Source organism: Euphorbia lathyris, chromosome 1 (genome assembly GCF_963576675.1).
Source record: "Euphorbia lathyris chromosome 1, ddEupLath1.1, whole genome shotgun sequence".
In the NCBI taxonomy this organism is placed as follows: domain Eukaryota; kingdom Viridiplantae; phylum Streptophyta; class Magnoliopsida; order Malpighiales; family Euphorbiaceae; genus Euphorbia; species Euphorbia lathyris.
In genome coordinates, this window is record NC_088910.1 from 102,169,387 (window position 1) to 102,193,105 (window position 23,719).

General features: G+C 39.0%; 2 protein-coding genes and 1 pseudogene across 2 annotated transcripts; 2 read left to right on the forward strand and 1 right to left on the reverse strand.

Annotated features, from left to right (window-relative positions):
• Positions 1 to 4,118: 4,118 nt before the first annotated feature.
• LOC136212527 (polygalacturonase-like) lies at positions 4,119 to 5,400 on the reverse strand. The gene is made up of 2 exons (XM_066002777.1): positions 4,963 to 5,400; positions 4,119 to 4,859 (listed from the first exon to the last, which is right to left on the reverse strand). Exons 1-2 carry the CDS (start codon positions 5,398 to 5,400, stop codon positions 4,119 to 4,121), a joined length of 1,179 nt encoding a protein of 392 aa, XP_065858849.1.
• Positions 5,401 to 10,228: 4,828 nt separating this feature from the next.
• LOC136212543 (polygalacturonase-like) lies at positions 10,229 to 11,809 on the forward strand (annotated as a pseudogene).
• A 10,632-nt stretch (positions 11,810 to 22,441) lies between these two features.
• Positions 22,442 to 23,719, forward strand: LOC136212559 (polygalacturonase-like). The gene is made up of 2 exons (XM_066002778.1): positions 22,442 to 22,879; positions 22,979 to 23,719. The coding sequence occupies exons 1-2, from the start codon at positions 22,442 to 22,444 to the stop codon at positions 23,717 to 23,719; spliced, it is 1,179 nt and encodes a 392-aa protein (XP_065858850.1).

The window sequence follows — 23,719 nt, forward strand, 5'->3', positions numbered from 1 at the left end:
CGCAAAACCCTTAGGGTTAAACTCAAAAAACACATAAATGTGTTGCCTATTAAAGAAAGGCGGATGCATGATTACGCATCACTCGCAAAACCCTTAGGGTTAAACTCAAAAAAACACATAAATGTGTTGCCTATTAAAGAAAGGCGGATGCATGATTACGCATCACTCGCAAAACCCTTAGGGTTAAACTCAAAAAACACATAAATATGTTGCCTATTAAAGAAAGGCGGATGCATGATTACGCATCACTCGCAAAACCTTATGATTAACCTTATGATTATATTATTTTCGAAAGAAAAATAATAGAGTAAGGCATAAAATAAAGCGAATAAACGAGTACTCAAAAATTGCAAAAAGGGTTTGGCCACCCTAGCGAAAGCAAAAATTACTATGAAGAATTACAAGTATGAAGTCGGCAAAAGGCAAGGATCATACATGAAAATAAAGTGACAATAATCGCACGTATAGGCAAAGCGGCAAGTGAAAGAAAATTAATATATACGGGCAGTTTGTTACATACAAAAAGTCCAAATATAAATTAAACTATGCTACAGCTTCCTCTCCTTTACCCCTATTGCTTTCCTCGCCTCCAGCGACTCCCTCATCTCCTCCAGTGGGCGGATCTACTTCAAGAGAATCCTCAACCCTCGAATCAATAACTGCTTCAGAGGGCGGTACCTCTTGCTCAGGCTGAGAGATGTCCTGCGGTGCCCCTTCTTCCGCATTCCGGGTAGGGATCTCGCCGATAATTGGAGATTCCTGAAAACTCTTCCAATCTAAGAGGAGCACCTCATCCATATCAGCATCCTCGGCTTCCAGCTTGTCCCACTTCTCAGTTAAATCCTTTTCAGGGATGGGAACCTTGGGGCGGTTAAGTACGAGACCCTGATGTCCATGCTCATAAGCGGTATGAATCCGCTCCCCATACCAGTAGATGCGGGCACCGTCTTCAGCCAGAATTTCCTCAGCCCTCTTCTTTTGTGTCTCCTTGGAATCAGCTAGATCATCGAGGGCCTTTCGCAGCTCATCGGACTTAGCCTGAAGAGATTTAAGAGCCTCCTCCTTCTCGCTCGCAGCCTTCTGAAGGGCGCCTTCTAGGACCTTCACCTTCCCTTGGACATCATCATAAAGCGACTTCTGAGTCGCCAATTCAGTACCAAGACCTTCCAACTCCTTGGCTCGCTCGGCATCCCTTCGGAGAATGCCCTCAGCGAAATTGATAATCTGCATATAAGACGGCTCACGAATAAAAAAGGGCGAATAGAAATAGGCGGTTACAATGGACGCAAGATCCTTGAAAGAGAATGACAAGCAACAATATACCTCTACAGAACGCTTCTCGATCCCCTCCACAGCGGTAGGGAGCGGTACTTGTTCGCGCACACGGGAAGCAGAGGGAAGCCGCCCGAGGACATTGCATATAGAAGAGACAATGTCCTTGCAAGAAAAACTCACGGCCATGCCAAAGGTCCTAGTCCACCATCTGCTGATGTCGGGAATTGGCTGCAAAGGCGTAAAGAAAAATATCAAGAGAACAGCAGATAGCTCATGAGGAAAAAAGTAGCAATATAGAAAGAGGGAATAAATCAGGATACCTCATGAATTGGGGTACTGCTCTTTCCTTTGGATGAGGCGGATACGGGTGTACCGCCAACAGTAAGGGACACGGAGGTGTTCTTCTTCTTGGGACGAGAAGACTCTGTATCCGCACTTATCTTCCGCTTTCTCGTCAAAGGAAGATCCTCGGAGGCAGAAGCGGGACCTTGTGAAACGGAGGCCCTTACAGGAGAAGCCGCCTCAATGGAAGGAATCGTTCCTCCAGAAGAATCCGCCCCTACAACGGAGGCGGTTCCCGCCATCCGCTTCTTCCTTCTCGCTAGGGCTTTAGCCTCCCGATCTGCAGCGATTTGAGATAAAGGATCACCCCTGCAAAGGGTTAAAAGAAATCATCAACTTGGAAATAAAAAGTACCTTGTACAAAAACGCGATAAGGGATATAGACCACGCGATCCCCCTCGCGGTAGGCAATCGCTACTCGGCTCCTTAGCATATGGAAGGCCTGATCATATGTCCATACAAAAGGAGGGGTACTCTTCAGGAACTTGATGACGGCGGATTCTTCCTCGCTGGGATAATCGAAGTTCAAACTCTTCACATTGGGCCGGCCCCAATGGCGAAGGAAGTTCGGATTTCCCTCATTAAACTTGATAAAAAAGTAAGAGCGATCCCACTCGCGGATCTTGTTCAGTTTCTCGTCAAAACCATAGTATCCGCTCTGGCGGATGAAAGTGAAATACCCCGCCGAACTCTTGAAATGATGAAGCTTGGAGAAAATTTTAAGCGAGAAAGGAACCTCCAAACAATCCGCCAGAAATTTATCCAGGGTCAAGTCGGCCCATCCATTTGGATGTAACTGCCCGGGTGCGATTCCGTAACCGCCGAGGATGGAAGCAATCTCATCCGCCAGCGGATAAGTGAAGCCGCAGATAATCTGGGCGACGAAAATGGTGAAATACCCCTTTGGGTAATCGCCCGGTCCTCTATCCTCCCCGGGAATGATGGTCTCGAGACCTTGGAGCCAAGGATATTGCACCCGCAAATCCTCAATGGTCTCGCGACAAACTAGGCTTCCCGACCTGTCCCTCTTTGGTAACAAACGGGGGGTTGGGACAGGTGGCGGAATCAACTTCTTAGGGTCAAAACCTAGACCCTCGTCGGTTGTATTCGCCAGGTGGAGGAAGTCAGCGGGGTGGGAATCAGACCCATGAGAACTGGTTGAAACTTCATCAACCATCTCATCAACTTCATGAGAAACCTCGCGGACGTAGCTCTCATCGAACGGTACGAAGTCAAGGTCGGGGTTCGACATGTTGAGGAAAAGAAATAAACAGAAGTAAAAAGCCGAACGAGGTACAAATTATGAAGAGGAAAACTTACATGGGAAAGACAACACATAGAAATGACGGAAATAAGAGGTCAACGCCGGAAAAGATGACGCCGGAAAAGAAATAACGAAAGAGGAAAAATTCACAAGTTTTTGAATTTTGAATAGACAAGCAAAAACGAACCGTCCCCTATGAACAGACCCTAAAGGGCTCTTTAATCAAACTAAAGGGGAGGCATGTGATGACCCGCGAGGCTAAACCGGGTCATATTCATTTCGCAGGCCCAGCCCATACTTAGACCCATGGTGTAAGATCGGATGGGACCCGAATAAAGGAAGCGGGCGCAGCGAGTAACCGTCCCGAATGGGACCCGAATAAGCGGAAAAGGGTGAAGCGAGTAACCGCCCCGAATTCCTAAACGGAGCATCAAGACTCCCACTCAGAACCATGTTCGTTGCCATGAAAGCCACGAAAGGGACATGGCCTAAAAAGGGGGAACCGCCCTCAGAACGTGGCCCACTAAGGAGTAACCGCCCTCGGCGGTTACCTAAAAAACACCTATAAAAGGCCTTAAGAATAAGGGAAAAAGGTACGTTCACAATTTTCCCCGCAATACTATTGTCAAATTACCAACCCTCTTACAAAAACTGACTTGATCGTCGGAGAGTTTTCCCGGAGATCCTGTCTCCGGTTCTGTTTTGCAGGTAACTCCGGCAGGGAATATCAAATCGGATCCGGCAAGTTATCAATTTGTTATTATCTTAACCTTGATTTATTAATATATATGTTTTTTCCATTTATTTAAATATAAAATGGCTACTTTGGCCATAGTCAAATTTCGGCTTATCGTTCGTGCTTAATTTATGTAAATTTTCTAATGTTAGTATTTCTTTTACTATGTAAAGCATGTAGTTGCCTGTCTTTTACTTAATTCATTTAGCCGTTAAAAAAGTATTGACGATGGCAAGAATAATAATGATATTCACAATACACGTTTAAAATTCAAACACATATCATCAAAAAGAATATAAACTTTTTTTATTACATTTTCTTCATGTGTACAAATTAAGTTTGTATAATTAGAGAATACCCTCATTCTCACAAGAATAATAATGGATGAATAATAATATTCACATTACATGATCATAAGAAAGCCAGTTGATTAATTAACCTCACTAGCTAATATTGTCATCAATGAATTAATCAATTAAAAGAATTGTAATAAAGATTAATTTACAAACAACTATTAGGTTGGACAATGCCGATCGCCTTTCCCACGGCGTTGGCGCAGAACGATTGGACAACTTGACGAGTTGAATGCGTCAATTTGACATCGCTTACTTTGATTCCTTTGCATGGATACTTAGAGCTGCAATCAAATTTCATAGCAACTTGAGTAGCTGATGTTCCTAGTATGCCTTCATATACCACATCACTAATTTTTAAGCCGGATACCTGAGTTGGACAGTTTAAGTTGTGAGGACAGTAATGTTGGTCTATGAGAATAGGATTTTGGACATTTTGCATAATAGCGTCTATGAATCGAACCCCTTGAACAAAACCAGTGGTGGGTCTAGCCCATGACTTAATTCTAAATCCATTAGTAGTCCCTGTAAATACAGTTCTCTTGACAGTGACGTTTTGAACACCTTCCTCCTCGGCGGTCTTGGCCAAGCTTCCAATAGAAATGCCATGGCCAGGGCCGCATCTGACACCTTCAACCCATAGATTCTTAGTACCAGGACCAATAGAAATGCAATCATCTCCAGTTTTAATTGTGGAGTTGATAATAGCAACATCAGTTGAAAGCTGGACATGAATACCATCAGTGTTAGGGCTGTTTCCATCAGCAACAACTTTAATGTTTTGGACATACACATCTTTGCAACCATTGAATACAATGTGGAACATTTGGCTGTTTAAAGACAATAATCCCTTAATCTTGATGTTGTTGGAATTGGTAAAGCTTAGACTCTGCAATATTATATATTAATTGAATCAGAAACATAATTATATAATGTACGTCTAAAAAGCATACAATATAGAACAGATGCAAGGGAGAATTATAAGTAAGTACCGTAGCTCCAGAAGAGGGGCAGTTGGGGGATTTGGCTAATTTGCAAGCCCACAAGGAAGCACCTTTAGCATCCAAAGAGCCACCCAAAATGGAGACACCACTAACTCCTTCAAAGCTAAGCCAATTGCTAGAACTAGCAAGAATTGTGTAATCTTGAGGAGCCCAAAGAGTGCCATCAATCCTAAAAGTAATAGAAGGGGATTTGCAGGCACCTTTAAAGATCATTGGACTAACCAAATACCTTCCTTTAGGAACATAAATCATAGTGGAATTTGTTGAATCACAGGCTTCAGCCCAAGCATTAAGAAAAGCCTTGGTGGAATCAGTCACTCCATTGGGTCTTGCTCCGTATTTTAGTACATTGTAATTTGTAGTTCCAGCAAATGAGGAGTTGATGAGTAAGCCCAAAAAAAGGACCAACAAAATGAAAGTTGCCATATGATTGTAAGAAGTGATTATATAAGAAAGAATTAGGTAATGGTTATAAGAAGAAGAAGAAATATATGAAGTTGAGAATTGATGTGTTGGAAGTTGAAGGAGGGTTAAGGGTATTTATAATAATCAGAGATGAAGCCAGCAGTGCAGTGCAGGGATATAGATAGATAGTGTAAGAAAAAAGAAAGATAATTAAACAAAATGGGGCCGGAGAATTAGCTAACACGTACCGAAGTTTACAGTAGCTAGTGGGAAGTTAATTAACTTAATTAATTTGCTGCGATCAAAGCCTCACTTTTTTGTTTTTTCTTTTAGGAATGGAGTAGAGAATAAGAGAGGTAGCTTATCATACAAAAGAAAGAAGCAAAGTTGAAGAAAACAGCGCCCAAAACGCAAACAGCTTAATCTCTAATATATTTAATTTAATCAAATGATTAATCTGCACAAGTCAACATTTGGTCCAGCCACCATCTTAGCACACAATAATAAATTATTTATATTTTTAGCATTAATATTATCCAAATTACTAAAAAAAAACGCGGATTCAGTTTAACTTCACAATTAAATTAGTCGGATTAAATGAATAGGTAGTTGCTTACTTTAGCTTCAAGTTCATACTAGTTTATTAATAATATGCTGATCTGTTAAACTCCACACGAATTTCCTTCAATGTCACTTATTAAATTATGACATAATGAAAGTTAATGTATAATCTCGTTTTCACAGGGTATGAATAAAAAAGTTACGATTTAAAAAGCAAATTTCAAACCCTAATCCTGAAGAAAACAATTAGATGATCACAAACCTTTACCCAGAAGAAAAATTGATCCTAGCTTGACAAACCCTAACACTGCAAGAAACCCTAATCAGTTACTCCCTGTGTTATGCACCCTAAATGTGTCTCTGACTACGAAGCACCGACTCCAGGCACGACAACAACATTTTTAAAAAATATGAGATACGGGTGCGGCAGGACATGGTAAATTTTATATAATTAATTATATATATATATTAGATATAAAAATAAATAAAAACTTGTTAAATCACAAATAAGTCATTCTCTAGGATGAAATCGCAACGATTTTTGTGCGATGAAATCAGACAAGACAACGACAAGAAAGAAGATGAAATCGCAGGAGAATCGCTAAGAATCGTAAATGGCAAAACAAATCGAAGAAAGAAGACAAAGAAGCCCTAAGCGTTTATAATCGCAATACACAATGTGAGAATTAGATGTAGTTTATGTTTTTTTTTTTTGTCAAATTTTATAATTGAGCCATAGATTTTAAAAGATTTAAAAAAAAACCCTAAACTTTTACATATTTTCACCATTAGCCGAGTCTCCGCCACGTGCCCGCGAGTCCCATCCGAGTCCCATGTCATCGTCGTGTTCCCGAGTCCGACATGGCCATGGCGACCCCAAGGAAGAGTTCGTGCTTCATAGGTCTCTGATGGTAACTGAAAAAGGAGGCCGTAAAAAAGGAGGTTCAACACAACTCCATTGTCATAGAGTTATTGAGAAGGTTCAAGAACGAAAAAAAAAGTCATTAGGTGCATTAAAATTAGTAACTGAGAGTTGGGGTTAGGGATATTTTGGCATTTGAGAGGTTACAAATTGTTGTGCGGAATTAACGAAAGATAAATAATAAATAATCGAAAACACAAATTTACGTGGTTCACCAATGTTGTGTTTGCTAGTCCACGAGTAGAAGGAGAATAGTATTTATTAGGAGGTGAAAATTAGACTACAAATTAGGTTTACATAATGGAGTATTTATAATACCCAATACTGATTCAAGGCATTACGACATAAATACTATCTCATTGTGCTCAATTTGATCATCTCAAATACAAAAGTAATAAGCTTCCTTTTGTCGAGTGTTCCTACAAAATATAGTGAGAGGAAAATAGTGAGGGAAAGTTGAGGTTGGAAAAATATTACACTGTGAGTGTGTAATGGTACCGTTTGAGTATTCCAATTGTCTCCTAAATTATTATCTACCTCAATTTTGGATACACTTTGAGATGTCTTAATTTTTGTATTCCCATTAATATTATTAGTAGAGTTATTTTTTTATGCCCTGTGGGTTTTTCCACTGTAAAAGGATTTCCACATAAATATTTGATATTTTCTTGGTTTATCTTTATCTTTATTATTTTATTATTATTCTATTTTATTTATACACATGACCTAGTTAAGAGTTTAATCTAAAAACAAGAGTAATCAGGTCGATTCAGAAAAGAGGAGAGGGATTAGACTGGAACAGAGGAAAGGAGATGGTTTACCTTAAGCATAAAAGATAAGAGGGATTGGTTTGAGAGAGAGCTCGATCATATGTGGGAAAGCGCTCGAGCATTTGGAGGTTTTTATGCTGTCTATAAAAGTAATGTTTTACTCGTTGAAACAACAACAGGTTCCAAATAAAACTTTCCCTCTAAAAGCTCTAATCGATCTATTTCTAACTAAACACTAAGAAATATGGTGTTTTAAGGAAAAGGTAAACATGAGATACAGAAATGAGAAACAAACACTTTCAAAATCTCTACTCCAAATATAGAATAAATAAATAAAAAAAGAATTTTTAAATTAGGTTTAAGAAAATCAACCACACCCAAAATCTAGATTGTTTGTAATAGTAATGTTAAATGCACTGGTTAATATAAGGAGTTGTTTAAAGTTGGTCAAAAAAGTCAATTAACTCTGTAAACTTACAGAATGTTTCATTGCTTGAATTTGATTAAAATATTTATTTTCCACGTGAATTTATTTAAGGGAAAATTTATATATTTAGACCAATTATCCAATGCATTACATATCTAAACAATTTATTTGTAACTTTTCCAAAATGCCTCAAGCCTTTCATCTTCCCACTTCATTTCTATCGTTTCATCTTCCTCTCTTTCTTTTTTTATTGTGCGAAAGGAATCCATTTTTTTTATCATCGTTCCTCTTCTTTCTCTCTTTATCTCTCTGTTCATGTGCGAATCGAACGCATGGTTCTTCATCTTCCTCTTTTTATTTTTTTCTTCTTGTGCGAATCGAATGCATCATTATTCAACGTTCTTCTATGTTTATCATATGCTTATTATCGATTTCAATGGCAAAAGGCGGAAAGAATGTAAGTACCTACTGTATTTTTGCGTTCACCTTCCTCTCTTTCCAGAAAATGACTTCGCAGAATAAGTTTGTTTCATATTTTGCGCAGCCTGCATAGCAAAATCATCATCTGAACTTGTATTTTCTCTAGAAAATGACTTCACAGTTGCGCAATATGCGAAGCAAATTTATCTTGTCATGTTGTATTTCTTTCGCATGCTTTGTAGTTTCGCATTCTGCGAAGCGTTTCTTTCATTATTTTCCTAAAATGACTTAATTTTTGTGAAGGTTAAATACAAAGATATCAAATTCAAGTATCCGTTTAGCTTGAATAAAAAGACATCAATCACAGCGAGGGGTGATTGGAATGTGATGAAGAAAGTGAAGAGCAAATGTTCTAGTTCATTTTGCTTCTGAACTTCCTCCCAAAAGCCATTAATTCTGTATGACGCTGCAGATTTTTCTTACTCCTGTAAAGCTTGGAAGCACTCCAATTGGGGTTTACTATAGTACACTAGTGCTCATGCCATTGCTGGGATTTAGGGTTTATGGTTTGAATTATTGTTGCAATCTTGTTGTAAATTTTAATAATGTTATATTTTTGATGTCATTTTGCTATACATGTTGTTTACTTGTATATATTTTAGGAAAATAACAAAATATACTACTTCGTATTTTTCCCAAACTGTGAAGGCTGAGCAAAAACTGCCAAGGTAAATACTACTTCAGTAAATGAATTTGCGAAAACTGCGAAGCAAACTCATTCTGTGAAGTAGTATTTCTTTTCGCAGACTTCATAGTTTGCGAAAATGTTAAATAAAATCATATGCAGGAAGTATTATCCTCTGTGAAAAACGTATAAAATACTAAAAAATAGAGTGTCAAGTTCGCAAACTAAGAAGGAAACGAATAGAGAAAGAAGAAATATTAAGAAATTTTTAAGTTGTCATATATATATGAAGGGCATTTTGGGAAAGTAATAAATAAATAGTCTAGATATGTAATGTGTTGGGTAATTGGTCTAAATATGTAAATGAGTCTCCCATTTGATTTAGTTTTGTAATTTTCCCTTTATTTAAAGTAGCATATTGGTCTTATAGTGATTTTATTGGCCATTTGAACTTGCTTAAAGTAATATAAATTTTAATTTGTCCAAAACCTCTTTTATTAAGTTGCGTGGTTTTAGAGAATTAATCATGTCGTTTAAGCAAGTTTGGGAAGAGTTAACGAGACACTCTATAAGTTCAAAGGGTCGATCCGTTTTTTTAGTTTTAGGAGGTGTTGATGTATTAAACCTAGCTAAATACATAGGAAAAAAATGGATTATACACAATACACATGCATGTACATGAATGAATGATGAAGCATACAATTACAACGTACGGAATGAATGAGTGACATTGAAGGCAATTACTGAGGAATTTAAAAGATAAGGCTGTGTAAGTATATTAATCAAGTATGAAATTGAAGCTAAATTATATGCATTTAATCGAGTTAATGAATTTCGAAGTAACATATAAATATAAATAAGTGTGATTTGGATAACGATGCCAAAAATATAAATAATTTATTATTGTAATAAGATGATGGCTGCAGGACCAAAGGTTGACTTGTGTATATTTGTAGAAAATTAATGATTAGCTTGTTAAATAAATTAGAGATGAAGCTGTTTGCGTTTTGGGCGCTGTTTTCTTCAACTTTCCATTTTTCTTTGTAGTAATAAGCTACCTCTCTTATTCCCTGACTTCTTCTTTGTATAAATACCCTTAACCCTCCTTCAGCTTCCAACACATCAAATCTCAACTTCATATATTTCTTCTTCTTCTTATAACTATTACCTAATTCTTTCTTATATAATTACTTCTTACAATCAATATGGCAACTTTGATTTTTTTGGTGATTTTTTTGGGCTTACATATCAACTCATCATTTGGTGGCACTACAAATTATAATGTACTAAATTATGGAGCAAGACCCAATGGGGTAACTGATTCCACCAAGGCTTTTCTTAATGCTTGGTCTGCAGCCTGTGATTCCACAAATTCCACTATGATTTATGTTCCTAAAGGAAGGTATTTGGTTAGTCCAATGATCTTTAAAGGTGCCTGCAAATCCCCTTCTATTACTTTTAGGATAGATGGCACTCTTTTCTTGCTAGTTCTAGCAATTGGCTTAGCTTTGAAGGAGTCACTGGTGTTTCCATTTTAGGTGGCTCTTTGGATGCTAAAGGCTCTTCCTTGTGGGCTTGCAAATTAGCAAAATCCCCCAACTGCCCCTCCTCTGGAGCTACGGTACTTACTTAATTCTTTCTTTTCTTCTGTTCTATATTGTATACTTTTAGACTTACATTATATAATTATGTTTCTGACTCAATTACTATATAATATTGCAGAGTCTTAGCTTTACCAATTCCAACAACATCAAGATTAAAGGTTTATTGTCCTTAAACAGCCAAATGTTCCACATTGTATTCAATGGCTGCAAAGATGTGTATGTCCAAAACGTCAAAGTTGTTGCTGATGGAAACAGCCCTAACACTGATGGCATTCATGTCCAGCTTTCAACCGATGTTGCTATTATCAACTCTACTATTAAAACTGGAGATGATTGCATTTCTATTGGTCCTGGTACTAAGAATCTCTGGGTTGAAGGTGTCAGATGCGGCCCTGGACACGGTATTTCTATTGGAAGCTTGGCCAAGACCACCGAGGAGGAGGAAGGTGTTCAAAACGTCACTGTCAAGAGAACTGTATTTACTGGGACAACTAACGGATTTCGAATTAAGTCATGGGCTAGACCCACCACCGGATTTGTTCAAGGGGTTCGATTCATAGGCGCTATTATGCAAAATGTCCACAATCCTATTATCATAGACCAACATTACTGTCCTCACAACTTAAACTGTCCAACTCAAGTATCTGGCCTGCAAATTAGTGATGTGGTATATGAAGGCATACGAGGAACTTCAGCTACCCAAGTTGCTATGAAATTTGATTGCAGCTCCAAATATCCCTGTAAAGGAATCAAAGTAAGTGATGTCAAATTGACGCATTCCAATCGTCAAGTTGTCCAATCATTTTGTGCCAACGCCATTGGAAAAGCAGTCGGCATTGTCCAACCTAATACAACAACAACAAAGCCTTAGTCCCGAAATGATTCAGGGTCGGCTAACATGAACCATCATATAAAACCGTGAAAATCAAGTCGTGTCAGCGACACAGATTCGCTCCCTCCACTCCGTCCTATCCACTACCATATTTTCCTCAATTCCCAATAAACTCATATCACTCTCGATCACCCTCCTCCAAGTTTGCTTAGGTCTTCCCCTACCCCTCACCACTACATCCCTTTGCCACTCTTCGGTTCTCCTAACCGGCGCATCAAGCGCTCTACGTCTCAAATGGCCAAACCACCTTAGTCGGTTTTCTCTCATTTTATTCTCAATAGATGTGACCCCTACTTTTGTCCTAATTATTTCATTACGCACCCGGTCCTTTCTCGTGTGACCACACATCCATCTCAACATACGCATCTCCGCCACCGACATCTTATGGATGTGGCAGTGTTTCACTGCCCAACACTCCGTACCATATAACAATGCTGGTCTAATTGCCGTCCGGTAGAATTTTCCCTTCAATCTATTAGGCATGCCGGGATCACAAAGGAAACCCGTAGCACTCTTCCACTTCGACCAACCAGCTTTAATCCTATGAGCAACATCTCCATCTACTTCTCCATCCGTTTGGATAATAGATCCTAAATACCGGAAGCAATCCGAGGCCTGAACAACTCTCCCATCTAGGATGATTGTCCCTGCCTCCCTACTCCTACGGCTGCTAAACTTACACTCCAGTCCAACCTAATAGTTGTTTGTAAATTAATCTTTACTACGTACCTACATTTATATATTCTTTTCATTAATTCATTCATTGATCACAATATATATTAAGCTAGTTAGTTTAATTAATCAACTGGCTTTCTAGTGATCCTGTAATGTAAATATTCTACTCATTCATTATTATTGTTGAGACAATTAGAGTACTCTACTAAGTAATCTCTAATTATACAAACTTAATTTGTACAAATGGAGAAAATGTAATCAATATCTTTTATATTCTTTTTGATGATATATATGTGTTTGAATCTTAACGTGTCATCACTAGTACTTTTTTTTTTTTACGATTAACTGAATTAAGTGAAATACAAGCAACTGTATACATAGAAAAGAAAAAAAAAATACTAATATTAGAAAACATAAATTAAATAGAAATGAGAGCAGCCTTGAATTAGAGTTGGATTATTAGTGTTATTGTCTCCCTTTCTAAATTCAACATTCCAGATACGTGATATGGAACAATTTGTTGCTAAATATGAGAATTATGTAGCTAAAGTCTTAGGGTCCAATTAAAAGAATTATAGCCACAAAAGTCAACCTCAGGATTTCTTACTTTTCATAGCTAATTAAGAACTAAAATGTTTACTACAAATTTGTTTTATATGGCTAAAGAACTAAATCATATTGCCACTGAAGAAATAAAGGATAAATTAATAATGGGTTAATTTTTTTAAAAAAAATTTGGCGGTTTCACATCTAGATCAGTCCTTGTGGTTTTCGGGTTAAAAAAATCTTGTGGTTTGCTCCATTAACAAAAACCCAAAAGTAGGTTTCACTTCGTTAAAAGTGACACTTTAAGAAAATTGATTTTTAGCAAGATAGAAAAGTTGTTGCTATAAAATGAACTTAAACGAAAATATTTGTATTGTAATCAAAGATTGTTGTTGTGCATTTCTTACACATCTTTTTCAAAAAAAAAAAAAAAAAAAGGCGGAGTTTGTTAAAAAAACTATCAACTTTCCCAACAATAGTTTCGTTGTTGTAAATGAAAGTATTTATATAGCTACAACAAAATATGTTGTTGTAAATGAAAACTTTTATAGCAACGACCACACGTTATTGTAAATAAAAACATTTACAAAAACGAATGCATGTTGTTATTGTAATTGAAAACATTTGCATCAAAGGTTGCATGTTGTTGTTGTAAATCCATGTAGTTACAGTAACAACAAAAAGTTATTGCGTAAAGAGACTATTGAGGAAGAAAGTTGTTAAACTAAGTAAAAATAAAATAATATATATGGTGATACGGATTAATTTCGGACGTGTTAGTTTTAATCGTAAACTAACAAAGATGTTCTTCTCTAGCTAAACTAGAAGGAGTGAATCCCAATTTTCATGGACTAAATCCATAGGAATATGAAATCCATATTGTTGAAGGTGAAAACCTTAACAAGCTTCTTGAAGAAGTTTAATATTTGATTGATAAAAAGTTGAGCAATTACAATGAAAGAGATGAATTTATATCATCTAAAACCTAAATGCTAAATTACATAAAAGGGTAAAGAGCATAGCTAATCCAAATAATAATATAGGGGTAAATTGTGTTAAATAATAAGGGGTGGCATGGGTGTAAATATAGGAGTGATAGAGTTGTAATTAGGGAGTGGCAAATGTGTGAATAAGGAGTGGCAGGATTGTAAATAAGGAGGAGCTGGAGTAAGGAACAAGTTCCTGAAAAGTGAAAGTACGCAAGACGTGCCCAAATCCACGCGGGACGTAAAATGGCTGATGAGCCCTTCTCTGGATCAGTAGTCATTTTATGCGGGACGTGCTCAAATCCACGCGGGACGTAAAATGGTTGATGAGCCCTTCTCTGGATCAGTAGTAATTTTACGCGGGACGTGCCTAGATATACGCGGGACGTAGATTGGCTGTTGGACTTCCTCCGGATCATTTCTTCTTATACGTGGAGCGTGTTTTAACTCTACGTGGAGCGTGCCTGATCCAAGCCGCGCGTGGATGACCTCCTAGACTTCTCTTGGGATCAAACCCCAAATACGCGGAGCGTGCCCCACATGTGTGGCACAGTTTGGCCTCCTTGCTCGCTTGTTGCTCGTGCTAGATTCTTCCTCCGACTTCCATCATCCGGACCCGATCCTAGGAAAAGATGCCCCGCATCATACACTCTCTCTTAAAAAGAACTTGACCCCAAGTTGCTTGCCACATATTGATGAGACTTGTTCGTTGTGAATGAACCCAAGCCCTCAAACCGAACCAAAGTGTTGTTCGAGATGAATTCAAGAAGTCCACTCCACATATTGCCGGACTCACCTTCTCCTCACGGGCTGTTCCCCATATCTCCACAAGTGCCTCACCCCGGACTTCATCTCCCGCGGTACTCATCTCCCAATCTCCACCAATCTCGGATGCTCTACCAACATCGAATGGTATGTCTTGGCGAAGCTTGTCAAACCACTTCCCCATAACTGCTTGGTTGATCTTCCAACGTCCCTCATTTGGTTGCACGGACCACCCATGGATCCTCTTGATCTCCCCATCACGAACTTGAGGAATCAACACAATCTTCTTCCACTCTTGGCCTGCCTCGAATTGAATGCCTCGACGACACGTATCAACCCAATTAGAATCAATATCACAAATATTCTTCAAAACCCCAACATGATCTTGAGTCGAATATGCCCGGACCTCAATGTACCTCACACCATCAACCCGGATGCTAGGCTCAACCTCCACTCGCTCATAGCCAAACTCAAATGACATGTCCCGGTGCCATATATCAACCCAAATTGGAGCGATCCCTTGAGTACTCTTCACAACCCAAACATGACTTTGAATTGAATAGGCCCGAACTTGGCTATCACTCATTCCACTAACTCGGCTACCATGCTCATTATCTCCTTGCCCATGGCCCACATCAAACGGAATATCCCGGTGACACTTGTCAACCCACTTCATAGCGAACTCAAGCACAATTAGATTAGCTCCTCCCTCAACTTTGATTAACAATCCCGGAACTTCAAGACTTGCCACATTACTGACTTGGCCATCACTCCCGAAGTCTTGAATCTCTTCTACCTCCTCAACATCTCTCGGGCGGCTATTCCCATTCATCAAAGACTTCATAAACCCCACTCTCTTCATCACAAGATCGCTTCTCATTGACTCCTCATAAAGTTGATGCTTCCTCAACAAGCACAACACATTTCCGCACACATTCATGTCAATAAGGCACCCAATAGTGAACTCCGGATTTACCAAGTCTTGACTTCCTTCCATCTTCTCTATATTCCCCGGGAAGCCATGCCCCTTCAATAAATAATCAATGAAGCCCACATTCCTCACTACACGATCACTCCTCATGGACCCATCATAGAAAGGATTCTCCCTCAACATAAAGCTCATATTCCCCATAACAAGATCACATCTCATGGGCTCATCATAGGAAAGATCCTCCCTCAACATAAAGTTCCCATTCTTCACAACAAGATCACCTCTCATGGTCCCATTATAGGGAAGGTTCTCCCTCAACATAAAGCTCCCCTCTCTCACAACAAGATCGCCTCTCATGGGCTCATCATAGGGAAGGCTCTCCCTCAACATACACATCCAAGATTCCAACATAAATATCTCAACAAAGCACAAAAGAATAAGTTTAGATTTTACCAAATGAGTGGCTCGACTCTTTTGCATGTGGCATGTGCTAGGCATCTCGGTGCTATCGATAGGCTTCGTAGAGCAACCTTCCTCCTCCTCTCTAGAGCTCAACTCACCATATGTAGAGCTAGGTGCACTATCTCCCGGATCCCATGCTATGTCTCGTGGTAGCTTCCTCAAAGGTGGAAGCCTTTTAGGAAGCCCTTTAGGTGGCTCATTGAAAGACACGTGCTTCTCACCCTTGAACATCGGCTCTACTTCCTCACATTCAACTTTGCTCTTTCCCATCTCAATCGCATTCTCTTCCTTAGTATTAGCTTCATTAAAAGAAAGGTTAGGTAAACCATCCACCAAACCCAAGTCATTGCGAACCGACATTTCTTCCGTGCCACCAAGGCATCCGTTCTCACTCAACTTCCAAGTTGGATAAGCTCTCAAGGTGGTCTTCCTCCTCTCAACCTCATTCTCCTCTTTGGATTTGATTTTATTAGGAAAGTGGCTAGCTAACTCATCCATGGAACCCAAGTCAAGATGATTTAATGTCTCAACCGTTCCACCAATGCACCCATTCACATTCAACTCCCGAGTTGGACAATCTTCCAAAGTGGTCTCCGTTTTCTTACTAGGAGAACTCTTCAAAGGTGTAAGGACATATCGGATTCCGCCTTTGCATATGGTGTAGGTGTTGCTTCTTCCCGCATGTGAGGCATCACAATCAAATTGCCATGACCTACCAAGTAGCACATCACAAGCACCCATCTCCACAACATCACACATAGCTTCATCCCCATAAGCTCCAATAGTGAAAGGAACTTTACACCAATGAGTAACTTGAAGTTTTTCCACCTCGTTGACCCAACCAAGGCGGTAAGGTCTAGGATGTGGCTCAGGAAACAACCCAAACTTGATCATGGCGAACCGACTAATGATATTCACTTGGCTTCCTCCGTCGATCACCATCTCACACTTCTTCCCAAGAACTAAGCATCGAGTTCTAAATAATCGATGGCGTTGGCTAGGCTCCTCTTCACTAGGCATATGCACCCTAGTCACCAAATACACATTGTGATCATTTCCATCATCATCAACTTCATAGGTGTCTTCATACTCAACACTTCCCGACTCTTCCTCATCTTGGAACCGATGTTCTTCCTTATCATAAGCATCTTCATTTTGGTCCCACTCTACATTTTCTGCTTCATAGTCATCTCGGAATCGTCCTTCATCATGCTCATAAGTCTCTTCGTTTCAGTTCCACCTAATATTTTCCGACCCATAGTCATCTCGGAACCGATCTTCATCATCATAAGCTTCTTTGCTTCGGTTCCACTCTACATTTCCCAACTCATCACCATGATGGAACCTACCTCCATCATATTCATAGATATCTTCATGGTAGTTCCATTCAACATCCTCCAACTCGTCATCACAATAGAATCTACTTTCATTATCTTCATAAGGAGCCACGTGTCGATCCCACTCAACACACCGACGCCCATTCTCATCATAGTAGACCCCATCTTCGCCTTCCTCATGAGCGGTCCCATATTGGTTCCACTCAACTCTTTGACGTTCATCCTCCTCATGGTAAACTCTACCATCTTCATCATAATCAAACTCACGTGCACTATGACAAAGTTCACCATCCTCACATATTTCATCTTCGGAAGCGTGCTCTCTCTCTTCAACCTCATCCTCGAATTCGCCTTCATAATAATCACATTCCTCATTTCTTACTAGCTCATTCTCGGATTGGTTCTCCTCTTCATCAATCTCCTCTACTAACTCCTCTTCTTCATGATCATGTTCTAATTCATTTCCCTCTTCGTCCACAAACCATCCTTTCCCACGACCTTTCGTTTCCTTCCACTTCTCCCTATAGTTCAAGCTGACTAACTCACGTGCCAAGCCGCTTGACTCAAAAGACATGCAACCATCCAACATGGTTGAACCACCAACATCTCTCCCATCTCCATAGTCATCAACCTCCACACAACAAGTGGTTTCTTCATCCTCCACAAAGAGGCTTTCAAGTCCCAAGCCATTCTCCCCCTCCTCAAGAATAATACCCCCACTTTCCTCAATCATACAAATAAGGTTATGCTTAAGGGGTATTTCATCAAACACATGGGGAGCATCCCTTGCAACATGGGTTTCCCCAACTTGTTCACCTACAAACAACCTCTCCTCCTCCTCCATATATGCATTTAAATCCTCATCAACAATATCATTGGCAATAAATCCACAATGAGAACTTAGATCTACTTCACCACCACAAACAACCAAATCCTCACTAATAATAGGCATACCCACAACTTCTACATCAAGAGTTGAAAATTTTGGATTTACCTCTTCATTGTATAATAGAGGACAGATTTGGGATGAATCCTTAGGAGGCAAAATAGTGGTTGCACATTGGAGCCTCCTCATCTCTCTATGCTCCAAGTCCTCATTTAGCTTTCTTAGTATTTTGTCGCATATAGGAGCTCCGTCTTCTTCAGCTCGGCTATAAGATGTTCCTTTAAAGCTTGTGACAAACGCGGTTGAACCATAGTCAAAAGAAGTCTCCATTCAAGGAAAACGATCGACTCTGATACCAACTGATACGGATTAATTTCGGACGTGTTAGTTTTAATCGTAAACTAACAATCTCTAGCTAAACTAGAAGGAGTGAATCCCAATTTTCATGGACTAAATCCATAGGAATATGAAATCCCCATTGTTGAAGGTGAAAACCTTAACAAGCTTCTTGAAGAAGTTTAATATTTGATTGATAAAAAGTTGAGCAATTACAATGAAAGAGATGAATTTATATCATCTAAAACCTAAATGCTAAATTACATAAAAGGGTAAAGAGCATAGCTAATCCAAATAATAATATGGGGGTAAATTGGGTTAAATAATAAAGGGATGGCATGGGTGTAAATATAGGAGTGGTAGAGTTGTAATTAGGGAGTGGCAAAGGTATGAATAAGGAGTGGCAGGATTGTAAATAAGGAGGAGCTGGAGTAAGGTACAAGTTCCTGAAAAGTGAAAGTACGCAGGACGTGCCCAAATCCACGCGGGACGTAAAATGGCTGATGAGCCCTTCTCTGGATCAGTAGGCATTTTATGCGGGACGTGCTCAAATCCACGCGGGACGTAAAATGGTTGATGAGCCCTTCTCTGGATCAGTAGTCATTTTACGCGGGACGTGCCTAGATATACGCGGGACGTAGATTGGCTGTTGGACTTCCTCCGGATCATTTCTTCTTATACGTGGAGCGTGTTTTAACTCTACGTGGAGCGTGCCTGATCCAAGCCGCGCGTGGATGACCTCCTAGACTTCTCTTGGGATCAAACCCCAAATACGCGGAGCTTGTAATAACCCACGCGAGCGTGCCCCACATGTGTGGCACAGTTTGGCCTCCTTGCTCGCTTGTTGCTCGTGCTAGATTCTTCCTCCGACTTCTCTCGTCCGGAACCGATCCTAGGGAAAGATGCCCCGCATCATATGGCTACAAGTATTGTTGTTGCTGAATGCTGAATGCTAAATGCTAAATAATAAATATAGATAGTTTTATGTGGTTCAACTCCCATTGTTCACCAAAAATAGTCTGAAAAACACATGTACATGCGCAATAAACATAATCTAATACTTTTGTTCGATTTTTATCCAAACCAAACAGGTTTGAACCGAAGAGAACCGAACTTCAATGTGATTCGATTTGGATCAGTTCCAAAAATACCACATATTTTTATGGAAAACACAGAATAATAATCTATATTTTCGTGCGACCAATGCGGTCAACACCTTTGCCACGAAATCGATCTCAACTTAGAGACCGATTTTAAATTGTTCTCTTAAATCAGTCTCCAATTAGCTTTTTTTACTTTCATAATAATTAGAATGACTTGAACTCGTATATGTACACTCTTAAACCTCAAAGGTAAGCAACACATAGACTCTAAGAGAGATCCGTATTCGCTGAAAAACGATCTGACTTGAGTTAGGCTTCTCCGAGAGAGATTAGTATTATGTTATATCCTACTTAAACTAGACTTGCTTGTGGGCTGGGCCAAACGAGTTTTGATCTAAAAATGCTTAGCCCAAATCCAGCCCGATGTTAATTTAGGTGAGCTCTAGATGAATTGAATTCATGTTTAAAAATCAAATCCCAGACCAAATCTATATAATTAAACTCACCTAAAAACAAATATATATTTTTTAATAATAATAAATGAAATTTCTATAATATATAAATATATAAATTTAATGATTAATATTGATAACATGTACTTGGTCTCGGGTCTGCACGTGCTATTTTTAAAAATCCTAAACAGGTAAAAAAAAATAGGCTTACTTTAACAGGTTTGCACCTAATATCAATTTGCCTTTTCCAAACTCGGCCCAGGAGATGCCAGACCATATGGGTTGGGTGGGGACCCAGACCCATGATCATGTCTAGCTTAAACCATCAACTAACATGGTTGTCAAAGTGTCTTTTCTTTACTTTGCAGGTCTCCAACTTTTGATGGAGGATGTTCAGTTGCTAGATGAAGACGCATGATCTTAGGCGTTCGGCTCTCATGAGGGGTCTATAGATTGTTTGTAACATTATTAATGTTAAATGCACGACTTTATATATTAAGAGAACTTTGAACTTGATTAAAACAAACCGATTGACCTTCTAAACTTACAAAATATACGGTTGATCTCTTGAACTTCATTAAAGTGTTTATATGCCACCTGAATTTATTAAAAGTGATTTATTGACTCCTAAACTTGCTTATAGTGATTTTATTGGTCCTTTGAATTTGCTTGAAGTAATATATAATTTAATTTGTCTAAAATCTCAACTTATGAAGTCACGTGGACTTAAGGAGTTAATCGTGTCAGTTTTAAGCAAGTTCGGGGGTTAACGAGGGCTGTAAACGGGGAGGGTCGGGACGGGGATTGCATTAACCATCCCCGACCACTAGTCTATCGGTGATTCCCCGTCCCCGTGAATAACATATGGGGAAAATTTTGGCTACCATCCCCGCCCCGCGAGAAATTCTCATCCCCGTGGGGAATCCTCGTCCCCGTTTAACTTTTTAATTTCTTTACTTTTTTAAGGTTTCTAAGGTTTTGATTATCTAAGATTTTCATTCTCGCGGGGAATCTCTATCCCCGGTGCATGCATTACTTATTAGCTTTCAATTTTTTTACTTTATAATTTCTACTATTAATTGCATAGGTTCCGTTTTAATTTTGAACCAATCTAAGAGCTTTTACTTAATCTATCTTAATTTATTTTTAGAATATATTCCATTTTAAAGGAACCAGGTTACAACTCAATATTTTTAGTTTACTTTTTTTAGTTTATCTAAATCACATATATATATATATATTTTTTTTATTCGGGGATCCCCGTTGGAGACATTCGGAGACGGGGACGGAGATGAAACACTTATATATAACTATATCTGCCCCGTCCCCGACTATCGGGGACAAAATAAAAACCATCCCCGCCCTATGGGGATCACAAACGGGGATTCCCCGTCCCCAACGGATCGGGTCTCCAACGAATCCCCAACTAATTGACAATCTTAGAATTAATCATGCAAGTTTAAGTAAGTTTAAGGGGCCAATCCGGGTTTTTTTTAGCCAAGTTTGAAGAGGCTCCTGATGTATTAACCTAGCTACATACGCATGGGGTCATATACCATTAATACACATGCATGTAGATGAATGATGAACCGTACAATTATAAGTTAAAGGAATGAAATAGTGACACCGAAGGCAATTCCTTGGTAGTTTGAATAGGTAAGGCTGTGTAAGTAGATTAGTAATCAACTATGAATTGAAGCTAAATTAAGCAACTATGTATGCATTTAATCTAGTAAATGAATTGGCAAGTTAAATTAAATCCTGGGTATTTTATTGATTTGGATAATGATGCTAAAAATATAAACAATTGATAATTGTACGTATGGTAAGACTAAGATGGTGGCTGCTGCAGGACCAAATGTTGACCTGTGTGTAATTGTGAAGATTAGAGATAAAGCAATAATAAACTAAACTAGCTGTTTGCATTTTGGGCGCTGTTTTCTTCAACTTCCCATCTTTCTTTGTATTGATAAGCTACATCTCTTATTCTCTACTCCATTCAGAGAAAAGAAAAAACAAAACGCTGAGGTTTTTGAAAACTTCCCACTAGTTTTAAGTTATGTACGTGTTAGCTAATTCTCCGGCCCTATTTAATTAGTTTATCTTTTATTTCTCTTATACTGTTCTTCTTCCTGGCTGCTTCTCTAATGATTATAAATACCCTTATATCTCCTTCAACTTCCAACACACCAATCCCAACTTCATATATTACTTCTTTTTCTTCTTCTGTTTCTTATTTCAAATTTGAGAAAACCAGTTTCTTTGTTATACAATTCATTCATCAAGTTTAATCTGCAGGAACATGGAAAATTTTATTTTGTTGGTGATTTTTTTGGGCTTACTCATCAACTCCTCATTTGCTGGAACTACAAATTATAATTTACTAAATTATGGAGCAAGACCCAATGGGGTGACTGATTCCACCAAAGCTTTTCTTAACGCATGGGCTGCAGCCTGTGATTCCACAAATTCCACTATGATTTATGTTCCTAAAGGAAGGTATTTAGTTGGTCCAATGATCTTTAAAGGTGCCTGCAAATCCCCTTCTATTACCTTTCGGATTGATGGCACTCTTTGGGCTCCTCAAGATTACACAATTCTTGCTAGTTCTAGCAATTGGCTTAGCTTTGAAGGAGTTAGTGGTGTTTCTATTTTGGGTGGCTCTTTGGATGCTAAAGGTTCTTCCTTATGGGCTTGCAAATTAGCCAAAGCCCGCAACTGCCCCTCTTCAGGAGCTACGGTACTTACTTATTTCTCCCTTTTCTTCTATTCTATTCTTTACTCTTAGATTGACATTATATAATTCTGTTTCTGACTCAATTAATATATAATATTGCAGAGTGTGGGCTTTACCAATTCCAACAACATCAAGATTAAAGGGTTATTGTCCTTAAACAGCCAAATGTTCCACATTGTATTCAATGGTTGCAAAGATGTGTATGTCCAAAACGTCAAAGTTGTTGCTGATGGAAACAGCCCTAACACTGATGGCATTCATGTCCAGCTTTCAACCGATGTTACTATTATCAACTCTACTATTAAAACTGGAGATGATTGCATTTCTATTGGTCCCGGTACTAAGGATCTGTGGGTTGAAGGTGTTAGATGCGGCCCTGGCCACGGTATTTCTATTGGAAGCTTAGCCAAGACCACCGAGGAGCAAGGTGTTCAAAACGTCACTGTCAAGAGAACTGTATTTACTGGGACAACTAACGGATTTAGAATTAAGTCATGGGCTAGACCCACCACTGGATTTGTTCAAGGAGTTCGATTCATAGACGATATTATGCAAAATGTCCAAAATCCTATTCTCATCGACCAACATTACTGCCCTCACAACTTAAACTATCCAACTCAAGTATCCGGCGTCAAAATTAGTGATGTCGTATATGAAGGCATACGAGGAACTTCAGCTACTCAAGTTGCTATGAAGTTTGATTGCAGCTACAAATATCCCTGTAAAGGAATCAGAGTAAGCGATGTCAAATTGACACATTCCGCTCGCCAAGTTGTCCAATCATTTTGTGCCAACGCCGTTGGAAAGACGACCGGCGTTGTCCAACCTAATAATTGTTTGTAA

Excerpts from the sequence above, each read along its gene's own strand:
- LOC136212527 (XM_066002777.1), bottom strand. The coding sequence starts at position 5,400 with ATGGCAACTTTCATTTTGTTGGTCCTTTTTTTGGGCTTACTCATCAAC. Across the intron at positions 4,860-4,962 it reads GCCCCTCTTCTGGAGCTACG|AGTCTAAGCTTTACCAATTC; the intron begins GTACTTACTTAT and ends ATAATATTGCAG.
- LOC136212559 (XM_066002778.1), top strand. The coding sequence starts at position 22,442 with ATGGAAAATTTTATTTTGTTGGTGATTTTTTTGGGCTTACTCATCAAC. Across the intron at positions 22,880-22,978 it reads GCCCCTCTTCAGGAGCTACG|AGTGTGGGCTTTACCAATTC; the intron begins GTACTTACTTAT and ends ATAATATTGCAG.